This window comes from Atractosteus spatula, chromosome 3 (assembly GCF_055471065.1).
Source record: "Atractosteus spatula isolate fAtrSpa1 chromosome 3, fAtrSpa1.hap1, whole genome shotgun sequence".
Taxonomy (NCBI): domain Eukaryota; kingdom Metazoa; phylum Chordata; class Actinopteri; order Semionotiformes; family Lepisosteidae; genus Atractosteus; species Atractosteus spatula.
Window position 1 is genome coordinate 64,788,611 of NC_142708.1, and position 24,322 is coordinate 64,812,932.

A 24,322-nucleotide genomic window follows, 5' to 3' on the forward strand; every position below is an offset into this window, starting at 1 on the left:
TAAGTATTAGCCTATATAATTTTTACTTATTTTTAGTGTGGATTGCATACTAAGGTACAAAGTCAACACAAATCAATGTGCACCTTTTGTGTTTGATGTTGATACCAATGATATGATCAACACCTGTGTGAAATACACAGTTAACTAATTTTATACAGTAGATTTGTGTATAGTTTTAATTTAGTTAAATGTCAATTCTAAACATTTTCCTGGACTGAGGTTCAGAATTCTAATACCTGTAACTTGACGGCATGTGATTAATTGCACGAAGTATAAAGAAACTTTGATGAAATAAAATAAAAATACAGACAACTAATTCAAAAGACAGAAATAATCCAAATGAAAGTATTCACCGTCATGCAGACACTTTATAAAATTTGGAACCTGCATCTGTTCTGGACATCCAGTGTCAGAAAATAATTGTTCCTGGTAAGAATCACAGCAACCTGGGAAAATATAATAATAGATAATGCCATGTATAAGCAAATTTATTCACACTAGTATGTTTTTCCTTGCCTTCTATTATACTACTTAGAGTTTTATATGGACACATTTTCTTCACTGCTTCTGTGAATTTTTGTTTTCATGCTTCTATGCAAGTTGAAGGTAAAATGCATTTTAGCTTTTATTCATTTTGCATATTTGGTTCTTAAAAAGGTAAAATTATTGGATGATTTACGGAAGTCAGAAGCATGATGCTTTAATTGAAATTTAGAGGGTTTGCTCTCTTTCATCCCTTAGTAATCCCAATCATGTATCTCATCAGTGAAGCATCTGTCTGCACCTGTCTGTGCTGGTGGAACTCTTCCCACTATCTTTATTAATGAGCTCCAACTACAGTATTTCATAGAGCTGTATCACATTAGAAAAATCATTTCACTTGGAATAAAGTCCAATCCAAAAGAACTAGTTGTATAGGTTATGGACATAAAAGCACATGTATTGTTAGTAATACTGTAGCTTCCATTTCTACAATGCTCATCATGGAAAAAGACGCTACACTACATCATCATCAGAGCATTATAAAGTATATGAGGTGGAGAAATGAGGAATGATTAAGTCAATTAAACAAGATGAGGAAAAATATATCAGCCAGTAGTGAGGGATCCTGAATCATGCATTTTGGGCAGAACAGGACAGTCAAGTCAAGTGCCCTTTCCAATTGTGCCATGTTAATGAGAGCACCTCCAATAACACAGCATCCCTGGTCGTCATACTGGGTTTTAGATTGGTTGTTTGTCTAGAGAGAAACGTGACACCAGCTGGACCACAAAACACCACGTCCAACAGCAACCTGGCTTTCCCAGATTATGATTAAGGCTTGCAGTGCTTTGATAACCGATTGATTAGGCATGATTTCGACACAAGGGTGTCACGCTCGGTGAATAAGTTGAATGAGTCTTCACTCAGAGGAGAGATCTTCCCAGGAGACACTGGAGGGAAGAATATACAACACGTTGTACATCAGCTCTTTGTGAATGAGTAGTTACATGATATAGAAACTGTAAATACAACACAAATGTCTAAATTGCAGGGTGCCCGAAGGGCTTAGCATTGTGTCTGTTGAAATCCAAGAATAAATAGCAGTTCAGTACAATTAATGAAAGTCGCAGAGAAAACAGCTTCTCTGCTGAAGGAAAACATTCAAGTAATACACTCACTCTCTCTTTTAAGACCGCTTTAATCCTGTCTTTAGACAGGCTTTTCAAAACAAACAAGATCTAATTAATTGAAGCAGAGAGAAAATGCATTACTAAGAAAGGAAAACTGTTCACCAAGCGCGGGAATAAATGCTGGATGCTGCATAGAACCGCCTGTGGAAGAGGCATGCTCTCACAGTCCCCCGACTGCTAGGCGTACAAGACCAGCATGCTAACACACAGCCCACCTCTCCCTCCTGCTCCTCGCTGACAGGGGCTTCTCAACACCTGTAACAGGGCTGCTGGATCTTCTGCGCTGCACATCACCCGGGAAGACTGAGAGCACGAAGCTTAAGCTGAATAAACTGGGTTCAACTTTAAAAACATAATATCCGATCCTTAACGTTAAACAAGCCAGAGGACCCAAGTAGAAACTGTGTAGAACTGCATTTAAAACACACTTTTTCACAGAAAGTGTTGTTGGGGTGTGGACCAAGTTGCATTCAACCCCCTCATTTAACATTTTTCATGGAAGGTAAAATGCTTTTACCTAGGGACCAGAATAGTTATGTTTTATTTTTGAACACTAGGTGTCCCTATTAAAATAATTTTGACATGAGCTTCATTCTTAATTATGCTCAGAAATTGCTTTTATTTGCAAAAACAATGTTTCAGCATTGCATGTTTGTTGCAACATTGCTATTGCCAAATTAATCTCAGGGAGGAATAGCTTATTTGTTTTCTTCCAAATACATCACTAAAGATTTCCTCAGAATACATACTTTTGAAAAATAAGTCACAGATGAGCTGGACTCAAGCTCGATGTGAAAATAATAACTTTGTAAGATCAATTTAAAATCAAAATTGAATTGATTATTTGTGTTAATTTGTGGAGGGATGCTTGACAGATTATCTCAAGGTTTAATTGAGGTACAAAGGATAAACCACAAATTTAAAATGAAGGTCTCTATTTCATTCGCCATTTGGATACAAAAGAAATCAATAGAGCTCACTTTCAAACTCAGAAAGAAAATCTGTAGTTTTGAAATATTTATTTTCCTCGGTCACTTACTGACACAATGTCTAATGATAACCATCATGACTGTAAGGGGAAACTTGACCTTCTCACCATTAGGAAGCCAGTGTTGCTCCTGAGCAGTCCTTTAACTTGCACTTTTAATTAACTTGTTAATTAACCTGGCTTACAGTGTGGCGTTTCTTCCTGTTTTCATATTTTTTAAGGTGCTGTTGCTTTTTTCTAGTTATAACTTTAGACCATGTACTGTAACTATATGTACTATAATGATCGCAATAGGAGTGTAAAACACAGAGGCCGGCTGTATAAAAAGGAGAAGACTTCATATGCTGTAGATCTAATGGGTCTGTGACACAGCATCAAGTAAACAGAGTGGACAGGCACAGGAGCATCTGGTGTAGCTGGGTCTTGTGAATCATGCAGAGCTTAAGCAGATGCTAATGGAGAAGGCTGACGGGAAGCCAGTGGAAAATGAACAATTCCATTGCATTTGATGCAGCTTGTTTTTATTTTAAAGAACATTTTGTCAGAGGTATGGGATTGTGTTGTAATTTTATTATTCACCAAAATAAGCAATATACTCTAGTTTTGGATGTTAAAGTATTGTCCAAATGACATAAGATGTTGATAACTGGCTACAGAACAACTGGTGACTGGAGGTGTTTTTCTCTAAGCATGAGGTCAGAGGAAGGGTAGGGTTAGAATATGGAATGGAGAGGACAAGAGAATGGGGTGCCATGAGGCAATGCCAGGTTTTGTAGCTGGTTGTGGAGGCGGCAAACATTTATGTTTTTTTGCTCTTTGAGGGTGTAGTTGTTTCTTATTTTCCACTCCCCTTATGTTTTGCTTTTGTGGTGGGCTCTTTTTTTCCTGAGGAGCAACTACAACTGTGCTCTTTTGAAAATTCAAACCCCTAATTCTGACTTTCTCAGGTGAAATCTTGAACCACATGCTCAGATAAGCATCATGCCTACTGTACAACACCACAGGAGTGGTTCGTTTCCACAGGAGTCTAAGAGCTTTGACAGCTGTGCGGAATGGCATCGACATACTGTAATAGTCACTATAACACCTGCTCAACAGGCTCAGAAATTGATGCCTAAACTTCACGTACAAATGCTGAAGTTGCCTGGAGAGAAGTGCAATCTGAGCACACAACGCTATCCTAGTCAGCAGTCGGTGGGGTACGTGTTTCGGGAATTATATATTCAAAATCGGCTCAATGTGTTCTTACTCCTGGGATTTGTATCTTGCGCATGACAAGAAAATAAAAGTAACAGGAAGCAGCAGGAAAATGAAAGCTTCACTTAGGCCTTCTTTAGAGTTTCAGATTAAATGTTCATGGATTTTACTTTGTCTCCGGTATTGTATAGAAGGTCTGGCACATTCTGCTCAGTGCTCCATCTATAAAAGTGGAGTCCTTGGTAGCTCCAGGAAGCCCTCATGGGCCAGGACTGAGATTTCTTAAGCCTCCATCCTTTTGTAAGAGAAACACTATCTTCCCAGAAGTTTTAAGAAGGGAATGTGTCTGTTTATGTATAGGGGTAGATTTCGTAATGAAGGGAATGCCTAGTTATTTTAACAAAGGGAACCGTGTCCCCACCAACACCCCTATTCCCCCTTACTTTTAGCCTTCTTTATATTACATCGTGGTTGCACTGTCTGTGGGTGTGTGTGCAGTGGTCAGTTCCTAATGATTCTTGGACAACGAGAGGTCAGCCTAGCACTTATTAAATACTTGAAACAACTCAAGTTGGGAAAACCCCTTAAACTGTAGCCCTTTGCTGCACATTGATTACAGGATATGGTGAGTGAGACAGTTCAGTTCTCTGTCCATGCAGAGCAGAAGTGACCCAGCAACCAGACCTGAGCAAGCCTGTCATCTCTCATAAGGATATTCTGCATGTTAGGTTTCAAGGAAAAACATGTTAATAAGTATTTCAGGAGTAGGGTGTAAACCAATGGCTTGCAAAACTGTGATGACTAAATATTAATCAACACATGGAAACTGTCTATTAGAGTTTTAATTTTTTCCATATGCCTTTTAACCCACGTTTCATTCCATTTTGAGATGGTTTTGAGAATATTAAAAAACAACAATAGATATAAACCTTCACTTCAAGGTCCAGAATTGCCCTTAAATAGTATTTAATAAGATTTGTTTTTAAATATGTGTCAAGTATGGGGCTGTCAAAATGTTAAATTTAATGGAGAGATTTACTGCACATTTTGAGCTGACTCTAATGATGAAGAAAGAACATAGGACTAACTATTCTTGCAGGACATAAACAATAATTCATAAACCTGCAGTAAAAGCTCAGAGATGATATTGATGAACTTGCACAGCTGGAACACCATCTGGGCTGTAAATTGTGTTGAGTTGTTGAAGTTGAAGTTCACACTTAGCGCACAGGTTAGTGTTTAAATGTTAATGTTGTGTATGTGATGCAGACACCGTACTCTATATAAAATTCTACGGCAGTGCAAATATTTTTTCGTCTAATGTTTTGCATAACATATTTGTTCAATAACGTTGAGGGCTCTTGTCTTTATTATTTTGTATTTCAGTGCTGAATGTTAACATGTGTTATCCATGAAAATCCACAAAGCAGGGTCAGCGGATGTCTATAGCTATTTAGGTAATCCGAGACAGAATTGTAAAGAGTTACTAATGAGTGTGACCACCCATAAAGAGCTTTACAAGTATTTTTTAAATCTCTTAATGTTTTTCTTATGAAGCCAGTTGTTTCCTTTTATATCCCCAGTTGTTAATCAACCTGATGGTGCCTCTGTGACCCATACAGTATATCTGGCATGGGAGGGATGAAAACTGTGCATTCTTTCCCCAGAAACACACACTTTCCAGAGTAATCCATCATTTTTCACACTGCAGGGCACAGCAAGAGCCCAGGAGTGCACAGAGCTCACACCAGGGCACAAAGCTCAAAGCAGGGCACAGAGCTCACAGCAGGGCATAGATCCCACAGCAAGGCACAGAACTCACACCAGGATACAGAGCTCACAGGAGGGCACAGAACTCACAAGATGGCACAGAGCTTGCAGGATGGCACACAACTCTCAAGTGGGCACAAAGTTCACAGGAGACAGAGCTCACTGCAAGGCTCAAAATTCACAGGGGGCACAGAGCTGACAGGAGGGCAAAGAGCTCACAGAGATCACAGGAGGACATAACCATTACTGGAAGACACACAGCACTCATAGGAGGGCACAGAGCTCACAGGGTACACAGTACCCACAGCAGGGCACAGAGCTCTCAGAGCTCACAGGAGGACACAGAGCTCACAGCAGGGCTTGGAATTCACAAGAGGGCACAGGAGTGACTTTATGATGTAACTTGGACTGCAGTGAGGACTGGCCTGAATTGATTAGTGACATGAATATAATTGCAGCCCCATTCTTTAGAAGAAGACAAGTGCCAGTTTGCTTCATTTTCTTACCACGAGAATCTGTGTTATATTCTGTGCCACTCCTAAGCAGACATGTACTGTAGCACATCACCATATACTTCAATACAGGTTTAGGAAATTGTGGCGTGCCCAGTGTGGACGCATCGCCTTTGTAGTCCCAGCTGTCCTGGCTTCTAGATGATGAGCCCCAGCTGGGCAGGTCCTATAAAGACACGCTGGACACCCCGAAGGGACGAGCAGGGACGCCCCCAGAAGGGGGAGTTTTATACCGACAGTCCTAGAGGGGATTGCCCCCGTGTAAGGTTTTCTTTTTCTTTTTGCCTGTCCCATCACGCATTTTCACCAGGGCAGGCACGCACACGCACACACACCTTTTTCACACACACAGTTCTTGTTTTGTTTTTGCCTAACGCACCCTGCTCTACCAGACTGGACCCCATTAAATAGGGTAAGCCCAGCCTGGAGGCACAGTGGTACACTTCCTTTTTGCTTTTTGTTTATTTTTCACTATTTTTGTATTATGTTTGGTCCCTGCCAACCTCACACCGGTGTTTCTGTCCCCTCACCCAGGGCGTGGACTTTTTACCGGTGCTGCGCCTCCCCCACCGCACTGTCACAAAATGAAGACTATACCAATGAGTAATGACATGATCAGTGCAAACGCAGCATAATTAAAGTCAGCTGCACATGAAAGATTGAGAAGATGAGTTATTCCTTGTGGCTTTAAAGCAAACAACCCCAAAGAATAAGAAACTCAATAAGGTACTTATTAATTCTATTAGCATTCAAGGCATGATGGCAGTGCAAGTGGCTGGTGATTAGGAGTGATGTCATCATAACTGGTCAAATCTCTTCAGACAGAACCCCTCAGAGCCATGTATTTTATTCACTATGGAAAAAACATAGCCCATTACAAGGCAAGGTAAATGAAAACATGCAGCAACAATGTGAAAAGCATAATCATATGGCTGCTTGAAACACAACCCTAGCATTTTGCATTTAGCAAAATGTTTAACAGGTGTTCCTTTTATCTTTTAGTATTATTCATAATCATATTTACATAATACATTGTAATGTAATTTACATAATATATGTAAATAGCATCACATCTTGGATTTGTGCTAGTTCCGTGGACAATTCACTTTGTCGTCAGACTTATTCCAGTTGTCCTTGTGGGCTGGGCTGTGAGTTTTAAATATTGGGATGACAGGGTCGCCATTGCAGACAGCAAGTCTTTATGCACCCAGACCACTGTTTCAATGAAGGCTAGGCTGAAGGGGTGCTGTCCTGTGAAAGGATGTTGCTCAGAAAAATTACTCATGCCTGCTATATTTTAAAATATCTTTATTTGCACAGTAACTACATCAGGAGGTCAAGTCAGTTCTAGGTTAATACCAGTGCTGGCATGCCTGCAATAAAACTTGCAGGCCATTACTAGTATTGGGCTACTCCAAATTGATGATAGTCACATCATTTTTTTTCCCTTAACTTTTACTATAATACACATGTTTATGCATTATAAATGATGTAAGAGCAACTAATGTAAACAAATGTTAAAGTTTGATTGTGCAATAGCATTTGTGCTTAACTTTATATGGAGTATATATATCCTGAAGTATGTCTCTTCTGGAGATATACAGTACTTTTTATGATGCTGTAGCCAATCGGTGCTTGCGAGATAAAGACACAGCCTGTCTCGGCTGTGGCTGGCTGCTCTTCAGGAACCTGCTCAGCTGGGCCCAAAGTCAGATAGGTCTGGAATGCTAATAATCTGAAGCAGTGCTTTTTAATTGTACACAGGTGGAATTTCCGTGCCACAGTAACAACACTGACCTTCGACAAGGCTAATTATGTACATAGTAAAGAAACATTATGTGTATGTTCTTTGAGCCAAGTGTTTTTTGTAAAAACCGCATTGTTTTAAAAAAAAGTCAACATCATTAGTTTGTTACAATCAGAACTAACACACAATGTTTTCAAATATTATGGTGTTAATGTTATCTGTTGACTTCAGCATAAATGTTGTCAGTTAAAGTGGGTTTTTCTGAACATGTTTACAGTATGGCTTACTTTATGTCTAAAAATGATCAGTCTGTTAAATAACATAAACAGACTGGGTAATGCAGTACACTTGATACCAAAGCCATTCTGATATTTTGATACTTCGGTGAGAAATTCAGCTTTCTGACTATGACTCATACCCTGTGAATCCAAAACATGCACAAGCTTTATCTTAGAATTGTTGGGTTCTGTGGAGAGTCTTGCATCTGACAAATTGATTCCTGACATATTGCTGTGGTCAGTGACGATAAAATAGTACTCTTTACTCCTGGCCATTCAGCCTTGGCTATTACAGACATCACATGGAATCCAGAATGCTATTTTAACCCAATGTATTTCCTTGGTCTGTTTAGTTGGGGTGGGGAAGTACAAATATTGCTATGATCTTTTGTAGAAACCATATAGATTGCCCGTATGTGAAAAAATCTAAAATGAAAAACTAGGCATTCTCCAAGTGCCTTATTGTACAGTGTTTGAATGTGCAGTAGGTCACAGAACATGTCCCTAGATTTCTAAACATCCCCACCTTCAGTACTGCTAATATGAAGAACTGTCACATCAGTCCTATACATTTTGATCTGTCCAACTTTCTGTGGCTGGGCTTTTGCAGTTGGGGTTAAAAACAATTAAACCACTTGTACCTAAATTACAATTACAGTTTGATAAACATTGGCTGCCAAGAACATCACAGTATTGGTCTTTCAGCAAACATTCCTCCTAGCTGAGCAAAGTCATCATCAGCCAGCGTCCAGGGTTCAACGATAACCTGGGTGATGACATTGACAAAGACCAAGGAAAATCACAGGACCCTATTACAAGAGCGTTTGCCTGTTCGTCAGATTAATATTTGCAGATGATCCCTCTATAAATTGGTAGTAAATGTTCCAAAGGCGTAGTTACAATAATTCCTTTTCATCATGTAAGTTGTAGAATTTGCCAATAGGACCTGCCAGCCAGGATGCTCACTGCTGTTGTTGTGTTTTTCCCTTTCAGTTTGAAGGGTGCAAGAAGGCTTTCTCCAGGCTGGAGAACCTGAAGATTCACCTGCGGAGTCACACGGGAGAGAAGCCGTACCTGTGCCAACATCCTGGCTGCCAGAAGGCCTTCAGCAACTCCAGCGATCGGGCCAAACACCAGAGAACACACCTGGACACTGTAAGGACAGCATGCATGCCTCCTCCGTGCACAGCCTGGCAGCACTGTGGTAACTTGTGAAACAGGAGCTCAGAATTAGAAAAACAGAATTGGGCTTTTATCAATAATACCATTAATTAAGACTCAATTAGTAAAGAGAGACCTGACTCACATTGTGTTAAGTCCACACCTTCAAGTGCTCAAGTGAATAATCTTTCACCTATGCGGTTTAAGGGTAACAAGAGAAAATAGTGCTGGTTGCAAAGTGGGGATTTCTGTTCTCTAATTAAGGTCTTACTGGGGAAAAATAAAATGGTATTTCTCCTCTTGTGTTAACTTTTCAACATAAAGAATACATCTGATGATGTACCTGCGCAGGTCTTGCACACAAACCATTGTCAGGCTGGTGCTCTTTTACAGAAGCCATATGCTTGTCAGATTCCTGGCTGTGCCAAGCGCTATACTGACCCCAGCTCCTTGAGAAAGCACGTGAAGGCGCATTCCTCCAAAGAACAGCAGGCTAGGAAAAAGGTAAGGAGCCCCAGTTACACGGTGTGCCATCTGTGGCTTAACTTATTTTTCTAATTCTGGGTAATTTTTCTGACCTCCTTATCCTCGGTCTCCTTTCGTGTTATTGTGATGATAGTGATGATGAGTCTGGATGTTGTTTCTGACTCCCAAGTGAAATCCATTAAAGCCGAAAACAATTGTTTTTCAGAGAAGGGTGATATCAGAACCCAGACATGCTGGTTAATGGGTTGCTGTTCCAAAGAAAAAGATGTTTTAATCTGTGGATTAAAAAAACAAACAAAAAACGAATGCGTAGCAGCAGTGCGGCTGGCAGAAAGGGCCAGTTAGAGGAAGATGAGAAGAGATTGTATTAATAATCCAGGGGGATGATGAGGATCACTGCAAAGGTCAGGCTGTTTAGTTTTTTCACAATTTGTCTGCAGCAAGAACAAACAGAAGGAATGGAGAATCACAGGTTCCACTCTAGCGCTGTGTACTTGAGACGGATGACACTGTGTCAGTCTGTCCAGTAGCACAGCAAAGTCTAATCAAATAGTAGAATAGAAATATAAATCATAACAGTTAGGGAATAGGGAAAAAAAGTGTAGAATCAGTCCTTCATTCACAGTTAACTCCTTCATATCCAAAGGCAGGTCTTCAGTTTCAATACAAATCTAATTCAGCATTGCATCTATAAAAGCTGTAAAATTATACAGTATGCAAATGTAATATTGACGAAATGAGTACAATGTTATACAGTATATTTACTCTCCTTAAACCAGTAGGAGAATTTAAAAGTATTTTTGAAAACTTTGGAGAAGTATTTTTCTTCTGGGTCAGAGATGTGTAAAGCATGTAGCTCTGTTCTGCCCGAGCTGGGTTTTGATCACAGTCACTCGCGGGCTCAGAGCCACCAGCAGCGAGCTCTGCTCCAGGAGACAAGTCCGCTGTCATGGCAGATTTCTACAGTGTGTTTCAAGGGGGCAGCGTCACTTCTGTAACATGCTCCACTGAGACTTGTTGCATATGATGTGTTTCAGTGCCCACCTAGCATTCCCTTCCTCTTCTTCCCTGCTGCCAGCACTTGTCTTCAGTGGAACTTACTATGTGACACTATTGAGCAACTACTATACATTCTGCTGTTTAGTTCACTCTGATTTTACAAAGACATCCCATAGAATTAGAATTAATGCCTCACATACTGGGATATGAGGATGGGGCAGTTAATCCTGTTCAAGGCTATAGATATTAGGCAGGCCTGATCTCACCTGATTTAGATTATGCCAATAGCTTTGCAGTCTGGTGATTAAGGAAAGAGGCCATTACCAGGAGGATCCAGTTTCAAGCCGCCCAGCTCTGCCAATGACTCACTGCATGCTGTGCCACTCAGAGATACTGACTGAGCTTGTACTCTTTCTCCCAGAAGAGATGTAAAACTGTAGCTGTTGATACATACTTCTCCCCTTCTATAGCCTCTTTTATCAGCTACAGTATGTGACTAATTGAAGGCACCCCGGGACCTTTCTGTCTTCCCTAGGATACAGGTCAGAGGGAGGTCAAGCAGACCCCAGACTTGATTCACTAACATTTCTACAGAACACATTTTAATCACATGGCCGGTATGGCCATCCTCATGGAACAGGGGTGATTGCCAAGTGTTTCCAGGAATTGTGCCACATCATCCTTTTCCCTTCTGTGGCTAGCCCAGTATTTTGGAAATTGTGTCTGTGAACTGCATCCCTGTCCTTGCCCTCTTCAGCACTCCTGTGTTCTTGATGGGATGTAGCACAATTCGCACAGGCATGAGAATGATGTTGCTTATGATTTGAAACAATGGTAAATTATGTAAGGTTTTCATGTGGCAACATTTGTAATGTAAGCAAATCTTAGTTACAGGAATTAAATCATGGCTTTGGCAGCTGTGCTTTTTTGTTTTGGCAGCTCAATTAAATCAGAAATGATGTACACAACACTGTGCATCTGAGCTCTTCAAATTACTAAAGTAAAAAAATTGGCAGTGCCATTTTAAGGTCATTTATTGGCTGTTTTGCAAAAAAAAGACAAAAATAATTCTTGAACAAGGCTGCGAGCTTTATGGATTCTTGTACTTTGATCTTTTGAAAATGGAATGGAAAGTATCTTGGATAAGCCTCTAGTGATAGTGTCCATTTTCATGCCACTAGACTTTCTATTAATGATTGAACATAATAAAGTTCCATAGAGTCAGGTCTAACAATCTATGCATGGCTGGAGTTAGTTATCATATATGCTTCTGTGATTATAAGCTATTCATGCACGCACAGCTGTCTTTATACAGTGCCTTGCAAAAATATTCAGTTCACAGTTTTTTCTTTTTCTACTCACAGTCATGACACTTTGAATTAGTAATTATTGTTTGCTGTATACATAACCTACTCCACGAGTTGATATGAAATATGAATATTAATTATGAATATGAAAGAAATGGAAAAACTCCTATCATATCATATATACATGACTAAATTTGAACCCTTTGCTGTGGCAAGGTGTGCAAAATTACTTTAACAAGCTACACAATGTGGTTAATGGCTTCTGTCTGTGTGCAATGATAGTGATTTACTGTACATGATTTAAGAATAAGTACATCTATCTCTGTAGGCTCCCTTAATGCCTCCCTTAGGCAGGTAGTGAATTTCAGATTCAACTGTGAAGACCAAGGATTTTTCAGAGCAACTCAGAGTAAAAGTTGTTTAAAGGCACAGGCAGGAGAGTATAACATTTTTTAGAAGACCCTTAATATCTTTTTCAGCACTTCCTCTCAGGACTCAGGTCCTCCAGAGGCAGCAGGGACAGTGATGAGGCAAGTGAGAATGAGCACAGGCACATGCTGGACCCTGACTTTGCAGAATCCATTCTTGTTGAAAAGACTGGTGTAGAGTCTTTAGTCTGAAACGTTTGCATTCCCCATCTTGTGGGGCTGTACTGTTTGCCTCTAGCATGATAACATTATTGTACTGAAGCCAAAAAAAGGCTGAGCCCTACAGTAAAGCACAGATTCATTAAAATAATATGAAACAGCATGTCATAGGTCATGCATGCAAACCGCAATCTCTTCTTGAAGGCTTAATGCAAAACAAAATCTCTATTAACACAATTATTGAGGTGACTCTGTAAATATGGATAGAATCCTTTGAATTTTTCTCCCACTAAGTCTACTATCTACTTTTGCATTTATAACAGTTAGAGTAAAAACCCTCTGTCAGACAGCCATTCATTTTCTCTTCAAATTCAGTAAAATGGCACTAGAGCAATAATCAATGTAATATACAAAGTTAGGCTCAGATTTGACTCTCTGTCATAGGCACACACAACCTGCACAACCCAGGTGATCACCAAATTCCCTTCACAAAAGATCTGGCTGTTGCTAGACACAGTCTGAATGGCACGAGAGAGCAAGAGGAGTAACATGAACAAAGTGATATCATTGGTTCGAGTCATGATAATATTGCCAATAACTGCTACAGTTTCCTTGTTTCATCTCTATGGGAAGGACTGAACTGCTGATTTGACAAACTGACTCAGCAGTGCAAAATGCATCTTCTCTTCTTGTGGTATATATTGGTAAAATCACGGTGCCCTTTAGACATATGCAGGATTCAAACCAGTATTAGTGCCTGCTGTCTGTACTGTAATATAATTTTACTGGGCAAAATAATTTCAAATGCACAAAAATCCCACAGGTTGAAATCTGTCAGATTTTAAGAACTGATAATGTGGAAACAAATGTTCTTACTGTATGTAAACTCTCTCCACATCAACACTCAAGTGCAAAGTGAAGTGTTCTGCTCACCCAAGAGATTGATGCTTTGATTCTTACACTAAAATTTCTGATGCATGCAAAGTCTATAGCACAAGGAGAGAGAAATGAAAGGCAGAATGTGAAAGCAACAGTCTAAGTGAAACCTTAGGTAGACCTTGGTGGACCTTCCACTCCTGACTCCTTGTTCCTCTCCAGTCGTGGTATTTAAAATATTTCCTGGCCATGGCAATACAAACATCAAGAAACAATAATCCTATGCCAGAACTAAGGTTATTTACGGCTTTAATTAAAATGAAGAGCTGGCATGTTGTCAAAGAAACGTGAACAGAAACGTGAATTCATAATAAAACTATTTCAAAAAGGCACCATAAAAATTCAGATAAAGGCACCGAGAAACAGCGGTTCCGCACGCTGTCTTGAAAAGAGTCAGACTCCTCTGCTGTCACACCCTGTTAGTCACGGATCTCTTTAATATGTGCCACTTCTAATCCTCTTTCTCTTCGACTGCAGACACTTCATGACATTATTTCAGTACTGAGAGCCAGTTGTGAACATACTGAGAGTTTATTAAAATCCCCCTAGTCAGGGGAGGCAAAAGACGTGCTGTTTGAGCTCATTTTAAATGAGAACATTTTTTCTTTTTCCTGTGAGTTTAGAAAAACTGGTTCTTAGATCTGTCAGAAACAGAACTTATAGTGTATGTAGTACATGCCGAAGTGATGTTGGGTGGTACGGTACGTGTACAACCGTGTACAAGATACATTGAAAAGAATTACAGGTAATGAAATCTACTGTAAGTTGCAGATAGTTTTTACCTAGAAATCTGAATTTAAAATGTAGTGACTGATGGAAAACACATATTAAATGGACACATATTAAAACTAGCAGGAAAAATTTGTTGAATGGATGTTAGAAAGGGAAGGAAAAATCTCATTGATTGAGTTATAGTAGCACCATGGCTTGAGATTGGTGGTTGTGGAGACTAGCTTGGCTTCAACCCATCCAGCCCCTGCAATATTCTGCTACTTGTATTATCACTGCTACTTTCCACTGTGTTGTTGGCACTCTTGCTGCTATTTTATGTTCTCATATCCAACAATTTGTGTTGTCACTTTCTTATGTCATTTGTTGTGTCCTTTGTTATGTGAAGAAACATGCAAGTAAGCATTCCATTGTACTCGGGTACATACACCAGTTAAACTAAAACTTTTCATTGGAGTGGTATTACTAGGGTACAGCCAGATCGACACCAGCAATCTCCAGTCTGAGGGACCCATATACTGTACACATCAGGCAGAGCCCTCTGCCAGCCTAACTGCTGAAGGAGAACCCTTAAATTTTTGTGATTTCAGCAAAGAGGACAAAGTTCTGTTCTCATCTATCCAACATCACCTGAAGGGACTATGGGGTAAATTGTGCATCCACAGCTCCTGCTGCTGAATTTTTTATTGGTTGTTTGGGTGGAGGTCAGCCCAAACCTCACCCACTTCTGCTCACCTAAGAATAAGTATCAGGTTTCTAACCCACCACAGTTCGGCACTTTGCAAACCCTGCTCCACCTCAACATTGCCCTCGGCTCATCTCCAGGTGTCCGGTGGTCTTATCCTCGTAGCCAGGAAGGTTATGCCCATAATCAGAATGGAACTTTATTACTTCTATCAGTGCATCCTAATGAGGGCTTCAGGATCACAGCACTGCGCACCATCGGAGAGGTGAGGCAGGAGGAGGCTGGGTAGGTCGTTCAGTACAGCATAAAGAGGGAGAGAGGCCCAGAACCAGCTGCTAATGAAGCCCTTACCTCATTCACTGGATCGCCTTTCACCTTTTCACAGAGTTTCATCATGTAAGATTATCACCAATATAACAATGATGATGTTGTTAATTTTGGTGAGTGGTTTCAGGAACAGGGGAAATGTTTCAAACCTCTTATAGCATGAAACATGTTTGTAAAAAGGCTAACTAACCGTGTTAGTAACCACACATCTTACTTCTTTTTGATCTGCCTGTGGGAGAGTTGTTTGTGCATGGAACAAACCAAAAAAAGCATACCGTGTGGTCATAGGATCATATAATTGCATGTATTTGATTTTTAATCATTCTACTAAATTCAAGTATAATTAAGCATTCATCTTCCTTTTCAAAGTCAGTGGAGGTATTCAAGTATTGAGATGAGTGCATTTAAAAACCATCCTAAGCAGATTGAGCCTTCATTATATTTTTCTTCCTGTGATCCGCACAAATAAGTAAAAGCATTAGCTCATTTCTTTATAGCTGTGCAGCTTTCCTATTGCCTTTCTTTCACGCCATTGCTCAGTTTCTGCTCTCACCTTTTGTTCACTTTTCCCTGCTCTCTTTCTCTGTTATTGTTAAATATGTTGTTTTATAAGATGTGTATTAATGTCCTGTACAGAAAACAGTTTGCTTTAAATTATGCAGCACATTACCTGAAATTCTGTAATGTATTGTGAAGACTGTATCAGAAAACAAGGCCCTGTGGTCCCGGCTAACACATACAAAGGCAACTGTAATTTCCAGTAAGCCAAGGAGAGGAGGTGAACTGTTAGCAACCAACAATGGAAAAGCCCTGAGTGTGGAGCTGAGGAGAGTGGCCATTGCTGAACCTGTGGCATACTGTGTGAGAAGGGGAAATTGTTGCACGATGAACATGTACTTCTAGGCTTCCCAGGGTGGAAACTGAACTGATTGTAAGGCTATTTCCTAAATTTCAGACTGGCTCTAACTGAACACCGTGTATCCAATCAAATTCAGATCTGGCGAGTGTAGTGTGGGTGAATGGCAACTGACACTAGCTCCTGTGTCAATTTTCTTGTTCACTGCCAAACTGCACTGAATGAAAACTTGACTCATCACCCAAAACTGCTTCAGATTTGCACCACTGTATTCCACATTCAGAACTTAATCTATTCACTTTCAAAACGTGTTCCTTCATGACAAATGACTTGAAAGCACTACGTAAACTTCAATTTACAGCAGCTGAAAAGCAGTTCACCCAGTTAAGTAAGATCACAGAGATAATGCAATTGAAATACAATTTAAATATAAAAAATGACATTTCTGTGACTTTTATCTACCTTGATTATAACACTTATACTGATAATTGTGATATTGATTACTATGGGCATAATCATTTCTGTCAGTCTTTGCTGCCCTCTCTTGGCTGTTATTAAATTGAAACATACACGGTTTTCAATAAGTAGAAAATGCTGAGTTAATTGAAGATTCTATTTTGTCTGTGTGTGTGTGCCCTGCAATGGACTAACCCACTACATCCCCAGTCAAGGGTGTGATCCCACCTGGGTTCTTTTTCCTTCAGGATACACTTTCACAACCCTTATAAAACATGTAACCAGGAATTTCAATGTGTGCATACCTCTAGTGATACTATTTCTTGTAGGTGCAATAAAATTTTGATTTTCGTATTAGATCGTATTGGATAGAAATCTCATTCTTTCACTTTCTCCTAGCTCGGACATTCATCGCACAGAGTGAATTTCTGCATTTACATAACTTTGTTTTACTGTAGGTATAATATTTAACTAAACATAGTAACAAGTAGAAGTTAAGAAAATACAAATAAAATAATAAAGTCAAAACATTTAATTACTTGACACGCTTTTTTAGAAATAAAGAGAAAAGTTACTTTAAATATTTTTCTTAATACAATTTTCCTTATTTTTCATCCTTCCAGACAGAATGAAAAAACAAAAATAAATGAAATATGATAGGATGTTACAGTTTCTTTAATGAAAACAAGTATTTTTTTATGTCGAGACTAAATGTGCTTCTTACATCCTCTGAGATTTTTCTTCTGAGGCCACAATATATCAGCATTGACAGATCAGAGAGGAAGTTGTTGAACAAATTAACCCTCCACACCGTAAAGCATTCATCAGTTCCTCCTGTTGAATTTTTCAAGAATCCACAGAGGGTTGAGAGAGAGAAAAACAGCAATACTCGATGAAAGTGAAGCTAATTTAATGCATTGCTCTTCTAAATGTAATAAGCCACCGGTTGTCATTATAATAAGTGAGGGCTGAACAAAATAAGTGGCCTGGAGCTGCCAGCTCTCTTTAAACAAAGTTACCAGACGCAGTAAAATGTCAGCCCATGGGCTGCAGCTCCCTTTGTTCCAAGCTGAAAAGGAGGTGTGGGGAAAGGGCCTAGGGTCAGCAAGCACGCTGTATCTAGGAAACGTTTTGTCACCCAAAAATGCAGTGAAGAGTAAGTGTTTTAATCCTCCTGCCTTAATCCCTCAACTTCCTGTTCTTGGAATGAAATATAAATCAGGCACCGTGCAGTGCAGCAATTTTGTCCTTGAAAGGGATGTTGGCAAAAGAGGATTAGTGATGGGCAGAAGTGTTTAAGGAATTTAATCACACAATTTGTTGTAAAACTTGCAAGAACACGAGTGACCAACTCTTTTGAGCGTGGCTACTGCAGAACAATGGAACACACTTTAAGAGTGATTAGATGGTGTCTGTAGTGTGTTCCTTACACACACCCAGTGTCAGAGGTAAGAGGCACACCAGAAAGCAACCTTGTTAAACTCCAGGAACAGGATAGGTTACAGAACAGTGGTTATGTGGAAAAAATGTCAGCCTATTACAAAAGTGTAATACTTCGAGCCCAGTAATCTTATGCTGACTAGCCCAGGAATCTTTTCTGACCTAAATGTATACAGTAGCATACATACAGTATATTTCTAAAAAAGTAGAAAAAAAAGTTGATTGTTTTGTATTATTAGAAAAACTTTCTGCTTGGAGTAGTGTAGTTTATTTTGAGAACTGCCCCTCTAAGTCATCTTCTTTTCATCTAACTGTATAGTATTTATTTATCAAATATTTAAACAGTCTAGATTTGGTTTATATAGTGCTTACTTTCTGAAAATAAATCCTTGATTGCTTAAGTGGGAAAAGTTCCATGAAAGACTTCCAGCCTTTAAAAACAGTGTTAAGGAGTTATCATTCTGAATTTAAAATGCTGCATTTGAGTGGGATTTTCCTGAATATACTGTATACTGAATTGACCTTGAATATTCTAATAATCCAAATGTCATGTAATAAGCTAAATGTTACCTTCTGTGCTTTTGTCTGTGCTCTTGCCTGCAATGTGCAAAATAGCACGGGATTAAGCAACCTGGGTAAGCTTTACACATTTACACAGGCAGCTAAACTTTTTACTCTACTTTGTCAGACCGATCAAAGTCAGGTTTCCATCGACTTTCAAGAATTGCTTCAGCATTTAAAATAAAATAAAAAAAATAAAAAGCTTCGGCATTTATTTATTGACACGAGGCAAAATTAACAAAGTCCTGGATTTTCAAATACAGTTGCAGTGGCAAAACAACAATGAAAGAGTAAAGCTCAAACTTGTTAATGAACTGGATAAAACTTAAAGTTAACTTTAAGGTTTAGTGTTGTACAGTAACTGTGCCTTTTACCAGATGTCTTCTGGTTTAGTTCAGTTTTGATGTGATTTCACCTCTTCCACTGTGCATTTTTACACTAGGCTGGCCAACAGCTATCATTCCAATAGTAAATATTTGCAAAGGTAGCCTCTTACTGTGCCTCTCAGCCCTATTACATGTTCTCTGTGGTAAATCCATATGATCACAGCTCCAGATTAGTGTAGCACTGAAAGTCACAGTTCAAGCAGAAGCAAGTGAAGTGAAGAGAAAGGTCCTGGACAAAGTGCAGTATCATTTTTGATATCGTTTTTGATTTCTGAGTGTCTCTCAACTATATATTGTAAGTATCATATACTGTATCTCATGCACATCTTCCCTGTGTGGCTCTGTGAGAATTTAATGAGCCAGTGAGGCAGAGAATAACAAAACTCCATTGGTCACTAGTGTTATAGTATTCATTCCAGATATACTCCCAGTTAAATAAATCCGCTAAAATGTGTGGGGTGCAAAAGAGATTTTCTACGTTATTGTCAAAACATATTTTAAAGTTCACTTTGAAAATAAGAGGAAGCAAAGTTCTCCAAGGCTCCCCTACTTCTGTTTTCAGTTGAGTTAACAATGAGAACCTGGCACAGGCTGCAGTCCTGGTGTTGAACAAGCACCTCAATGCCAACTCCACCTGTTCCAATTAAACTAAATGCAACCACATGTAACGTGAACAGCAGGGGAGGGCAGAGTAAGTACAGCAGCACAGAAGTGAGGTTCCGTCTGTTTTCACTAATACACCACAAAGCACGTGGTGCAGAGAGCACTGTGTGCAAAATAAAAAAAGAAAACAGTCGCAATTTGTGAACTCTATTATTAATTACTTATTTCTATATATTTTTAACATTTTATCAATGCTTTCATTTTAAAATGTTAATTTATGAGAAAGGCATTAATGAAGAGGAAACTTAATCACTGACAGCAGTTTGCAAAATGAGAGAACAGTAGAAGGGATTTGAAAAAAGGCCAATTAATATAATTTGTACAAGAAATTGTTAGTAACTATGCATTTTATGCGTTCAATTATTAATAGGTTTCATACTGTTATTCGTGTTATTAACACTTTATTAATGATCCTTTCCATGTATTACAGGTTATAAAGAATTTATCAATTCAACTTTCCATGTCTAAACTAATATCTTTCCTCTTAGCCTTTATAAAAGGAGTGCTATAGTACGCAAAATTATCTCATTTTCCACTTGTTTTCTTAAAACTGTGTCAATGCACTACATAACACTTGTAAACTATTTACAAGTAAAATAGTTTTATAATGTAGAATGTAGAATAACATTCACTATATTCACTTGTAGGTGCTAATTAAATGAATTCCAGAATCATTTGACAATTTAAGAAGGAAAAAACATATTTCGAATTTGTCACAGCCCTTTTCTTTAGCTCAGACTCCAGCTGCATGCAAATTGGTCTGGATGTGGATGTTTAAAGGATGAAACAATTAGTCTTTTTTACCAAATACAGTACTTTTCTTTGTTCAAATATTCCAGTGTGTAAGTATAGATAACAATAAAGCTCTCAATAGAATGAAGAATGTTAAACTCAAAGTTTTACAAGTTTGCTTAAAATAAAGAGAAATACTTTGTGCACTGCCTGTTCTACTCTCTGGGTCTGTAATGCATTGTGGACCTACTGTACAGCCTCTCGGAGAGCTGAGAGCTATAGAATGTGTCTGGTTCTATAAAAGGTCTATTAATGCAGTTATTAGAGAAGCCCTGATGCTTTTCACTAGCCTTGGTAGGCTTGGTACTGTAGGTTCACTGGAGAACTATGGTTAGCATACTGTGGGAATATTGGAAGATCGTGAAACAGTTACATTTTACCCTCATTCTGCTGGTAGTATGCAGAGAGTATGTGAAGGAATGGTTTTGTCCTAAATGTTTTATAGTAATAGAAACAACCTTAAAATTCAAACCACACACATTCTAACACACAGTGAGTGTTAACTGCTCAAAGCATTATGATTTAAAAGGTAAAGATGACAAACCAATTCCACAGGCTGTAAGTGCCCTTTACCTTCAGTTATTAAGATCTACGTGGTTTTGATTTCTTATCTTTTTTAACTGAACCTGTTTACAGATAACTTAGGTACTGTTTTCTTTAGCAGCTTCATTCTGAGGAACACTAACAATACCTGAGGTAAATTTGTGCACCTATGTTTTTTCTAGCCTTTTCTCTGTCTGGTGAATGTATCTTGTCCATTTTCTCTTGACAGAGAGATCATTTCTGGCTAGTGTCTTTCCTGTCAAAGGGCCTGTTTCTGATTGTGCATGTCGACGCGACACATCATACCCTTCTCAACCATCACACAACTTTCATTGTTTCTGTATTGGTCAGCTTCCCACACTCACCCACTGATGACCATCCTCAGATTTCATCTCTCCCTTCACTGTGCCAGCAAATCCATTTCATGTGAACAAGTAATAGGATGATTCCATGCTAAAAAAGGAAGAAAGAAAACAGTGTTTTCTTTCTTCCTTTTTCAGCATGGAATGAACCTATTACTTGTTCCTTTGCAGCCTATGCATGCTGACGCAGCTACCCACCTGAACTACTACAACCCATTTCATGTACTGTAAATCTCCATTCCCTTACCATTAATGTCTTGCTGGAATAGTGTGGATTCAGCCTGGCTCCAGCCTAAGACAGCCCTGGCATTAGAAGGTACTGCTACATTAGTAACAAAAGGAGTACTTCCAAGTATTACCAGTTTTGTTGCTAAAAAACCAATTCTTAAAATGTACAAAAATAAAAAAATAAATAAGCTAGCCTTAAATTATGGACTGCGTGACCATTTCCTTTTACTAATGTGTTTAATATTGCTCTGTCTCCCTGATATCAAAACAAAATGCTCTTTTATATAAACAGTGATGCAACCTGCTCATGAAGACCCTCCATGAGGACAGTTTTACCCTTTAGAAAGTTTACTAATATGGTCCTGCTACAGTTGAGCACTGATACTCAGTTTGCTTGGTCATGGTTACTGTTCATTTGCTACTCATCTGATAGCAAGTTTCAGAATAAACCAGGTCCCAGGCTGAACCCAAGCAAGCAGAGTTCCAGTGGGAGTATCTTAAGTCGGATTCTCAATGTGGGTGAATTTAGTTTTAAAAATTTCTCAATTAAGGTAAACTGCCAGATTTCGTTTTCACCATGACTTTGTTTCTAAAAAGGTTCATTAAAAATGTGCATGATCTGCAGTAGTGTTATAATTTACACTGCCTTGCAAGTTGTACTGTTGCTTATTACTTGTCACTAACTTGTTATTTCTCATGTGTTTACTGCTTACCTCATGCTCAAGTGCTTTCCACTTATTCCCAGAGGATGCCTCTCATCATTAATGCTGTTTTATACTCTAATCTGCGGTATGTGTGGAATCCTGTACCTGACAAAGGAGTCTTTCATTATCTGGTATTTACATTAGAAGTCAAAGCAGAAATTGCCAGTGCCTGTAAAAATATGAGCCTGAAGTATAAAAATCAGGTTTCCAGACCTTCGGCATGATATCTTAATGTCTTTAATTTACAATACTTCAAACTTGGCATTTGTTAAACTTAATGAAATGGAAGAGTAGTGATGGAAAAGCTAGGCATCACTATACAGGAACCACTGATATACAGTAAGAAAAGAAAGCTCCCTAGCTGAAAATCTGAAACTGAAAAGGGCAAAATGAGTGGGATTTACATCTTTTGTGCAACTTGTAAGATGAAATAAGACAATGGGTTGAAGTATGGTGTACAGTAGGTGGTACCGCTTCCTGAGGATATGTCCTTTACTGGAGAAGAACATTCACAACGTATCATAAATCAAACTTATTTTTCAGAATGACTGCAATGGCATCTTGAGCTGATGCTATGCTGAGATAGCTATTGCAAAAGCAAGCATTTTGTATTCATGCTGAAATAAAGTGTTGACTGTGATGTTAAGCTAGTTATGCAACAGCTTTCATGTTGGGGTGAAGAGAAAGTCTTGTTGATGCAGACAGTATACAGTTCTTTGCTAGACTAATTTGTATGTCATACATACTGTACATGACTTTTCAAATAAAAAAAATAACAGTGTCTCTGTTAAAGATTGTTCTTTATTCTTGAACGTCTGTAGCCCAGCATGACACCGTTATTAACTCCTCCTGTGTTTATGTGGTATATAAAATGCCACTCTGGACTTCATCTGGCCAAGTAGAAGCAAGAGTTTGTTATTGTGTTTTGTGTTTCAGTTGAGGTCGAGCATCGACCTGGACCAGGATGGTCTCAATGAATGTCTCACCATCCAGCCTCTTCAGCCAGCCAGCTCCCCTCACGACACAGGGGATAGCAAAATGGGGAGGTCTCCAGCACCCAGCCTCGATATGTACCCAGGTGAAACCCACAGTCCTCACTGCTGTGCAGTCTGGGCTTGCATGTACCTCACAGTGTGCAACTAGAAGCCTATCTGCAGTTCCCAACGTTTCTATTCCAACCTTAGCCCAGAAAGCATTCTGCAACGTGTCACAGTACTTAAATGTATGATGTATATACAATTTAATTTCAGATAACAATTTAACTTCTCAGTTGCCAAGATTTGTCTTCAGCTACATAACCTTTGAAGCCTGAACTCATGAGATCTCGGAAACGAAACTGCATTGGCCCGAGATGCTATCTGTACTCTATCTTGGTATCTTTCTCTACAGAAAAGCCAGCTTGCTGTTAGCAGTGGTGTTGCATGACTAGCAGGTATAATCCACACATTAGCTGTAAAAAGCGCAAGACTAGGAGAGGATATCTTATAAAAATATACAGTAGGAATGCAGCATGAATATTCAAGGTTAGAGTTAGTCACATTGCAATTGAACATGCTTAAACAACAACTGTACAGTACAATAGAGACGTGTGATTCGATCCTAGATATCTGGTTATGTGAGGCAAAGCAAATCTGATAATACCAGTGTGTAATATGAGGAGATAGATCAAAGTGTCTTTAGATATCTGTATTGACAAGATTTGAAGGCACACCAAGAGGCAGTTCACCTAGCTTAGTTTTGCTCCAAATTGAAGATTTAATGAACAGCAATCTTTACTTTTTATGCTTCTCTCTTTTGTAACAGAAAGATTGATTACATGTTTATAAGAGCTAATCAAATTAGACAGCGTCTTACTTGTTACTTTTTTAATTAAATTAAATAAAACTGTTAGAATCAGAGGATCAGTCAATTAAAGTTATCATTTCTGTTTAAAAGGCTTTTAATACTAT

At 38.9% G+C, this 24,322-nt stretch overlaps 1 protein-coding gene across 1 annotated transcript in view; it reads left to right on the plus strand.

Moving 5' to 3' along the window:
• Positions 1–24,322, plus strand: part of glis3 (GLIS family zinc finger 3) — a 77,355-nt gene that overhangs the window by 39,985 nt on the left and 13,048 nt on the right. Inside the window, exons 4-6 of the mRNA XM_088911865.1 lie at positions 9,159–9,320; positions 9,720–9,830; positions 23,310–23,451. Of these exons, the coding sequence (XP_088767991.1) occupies positions 9,159–9,320; positions 9,720–9,830; positions 23,310–23,451 (415 nt within the window). The remainder of the gene's footprint in view (positions 1–9,158; positions 9,321–9,719; positions 9,831–23,309; positions 23,452–24,322) is intronic.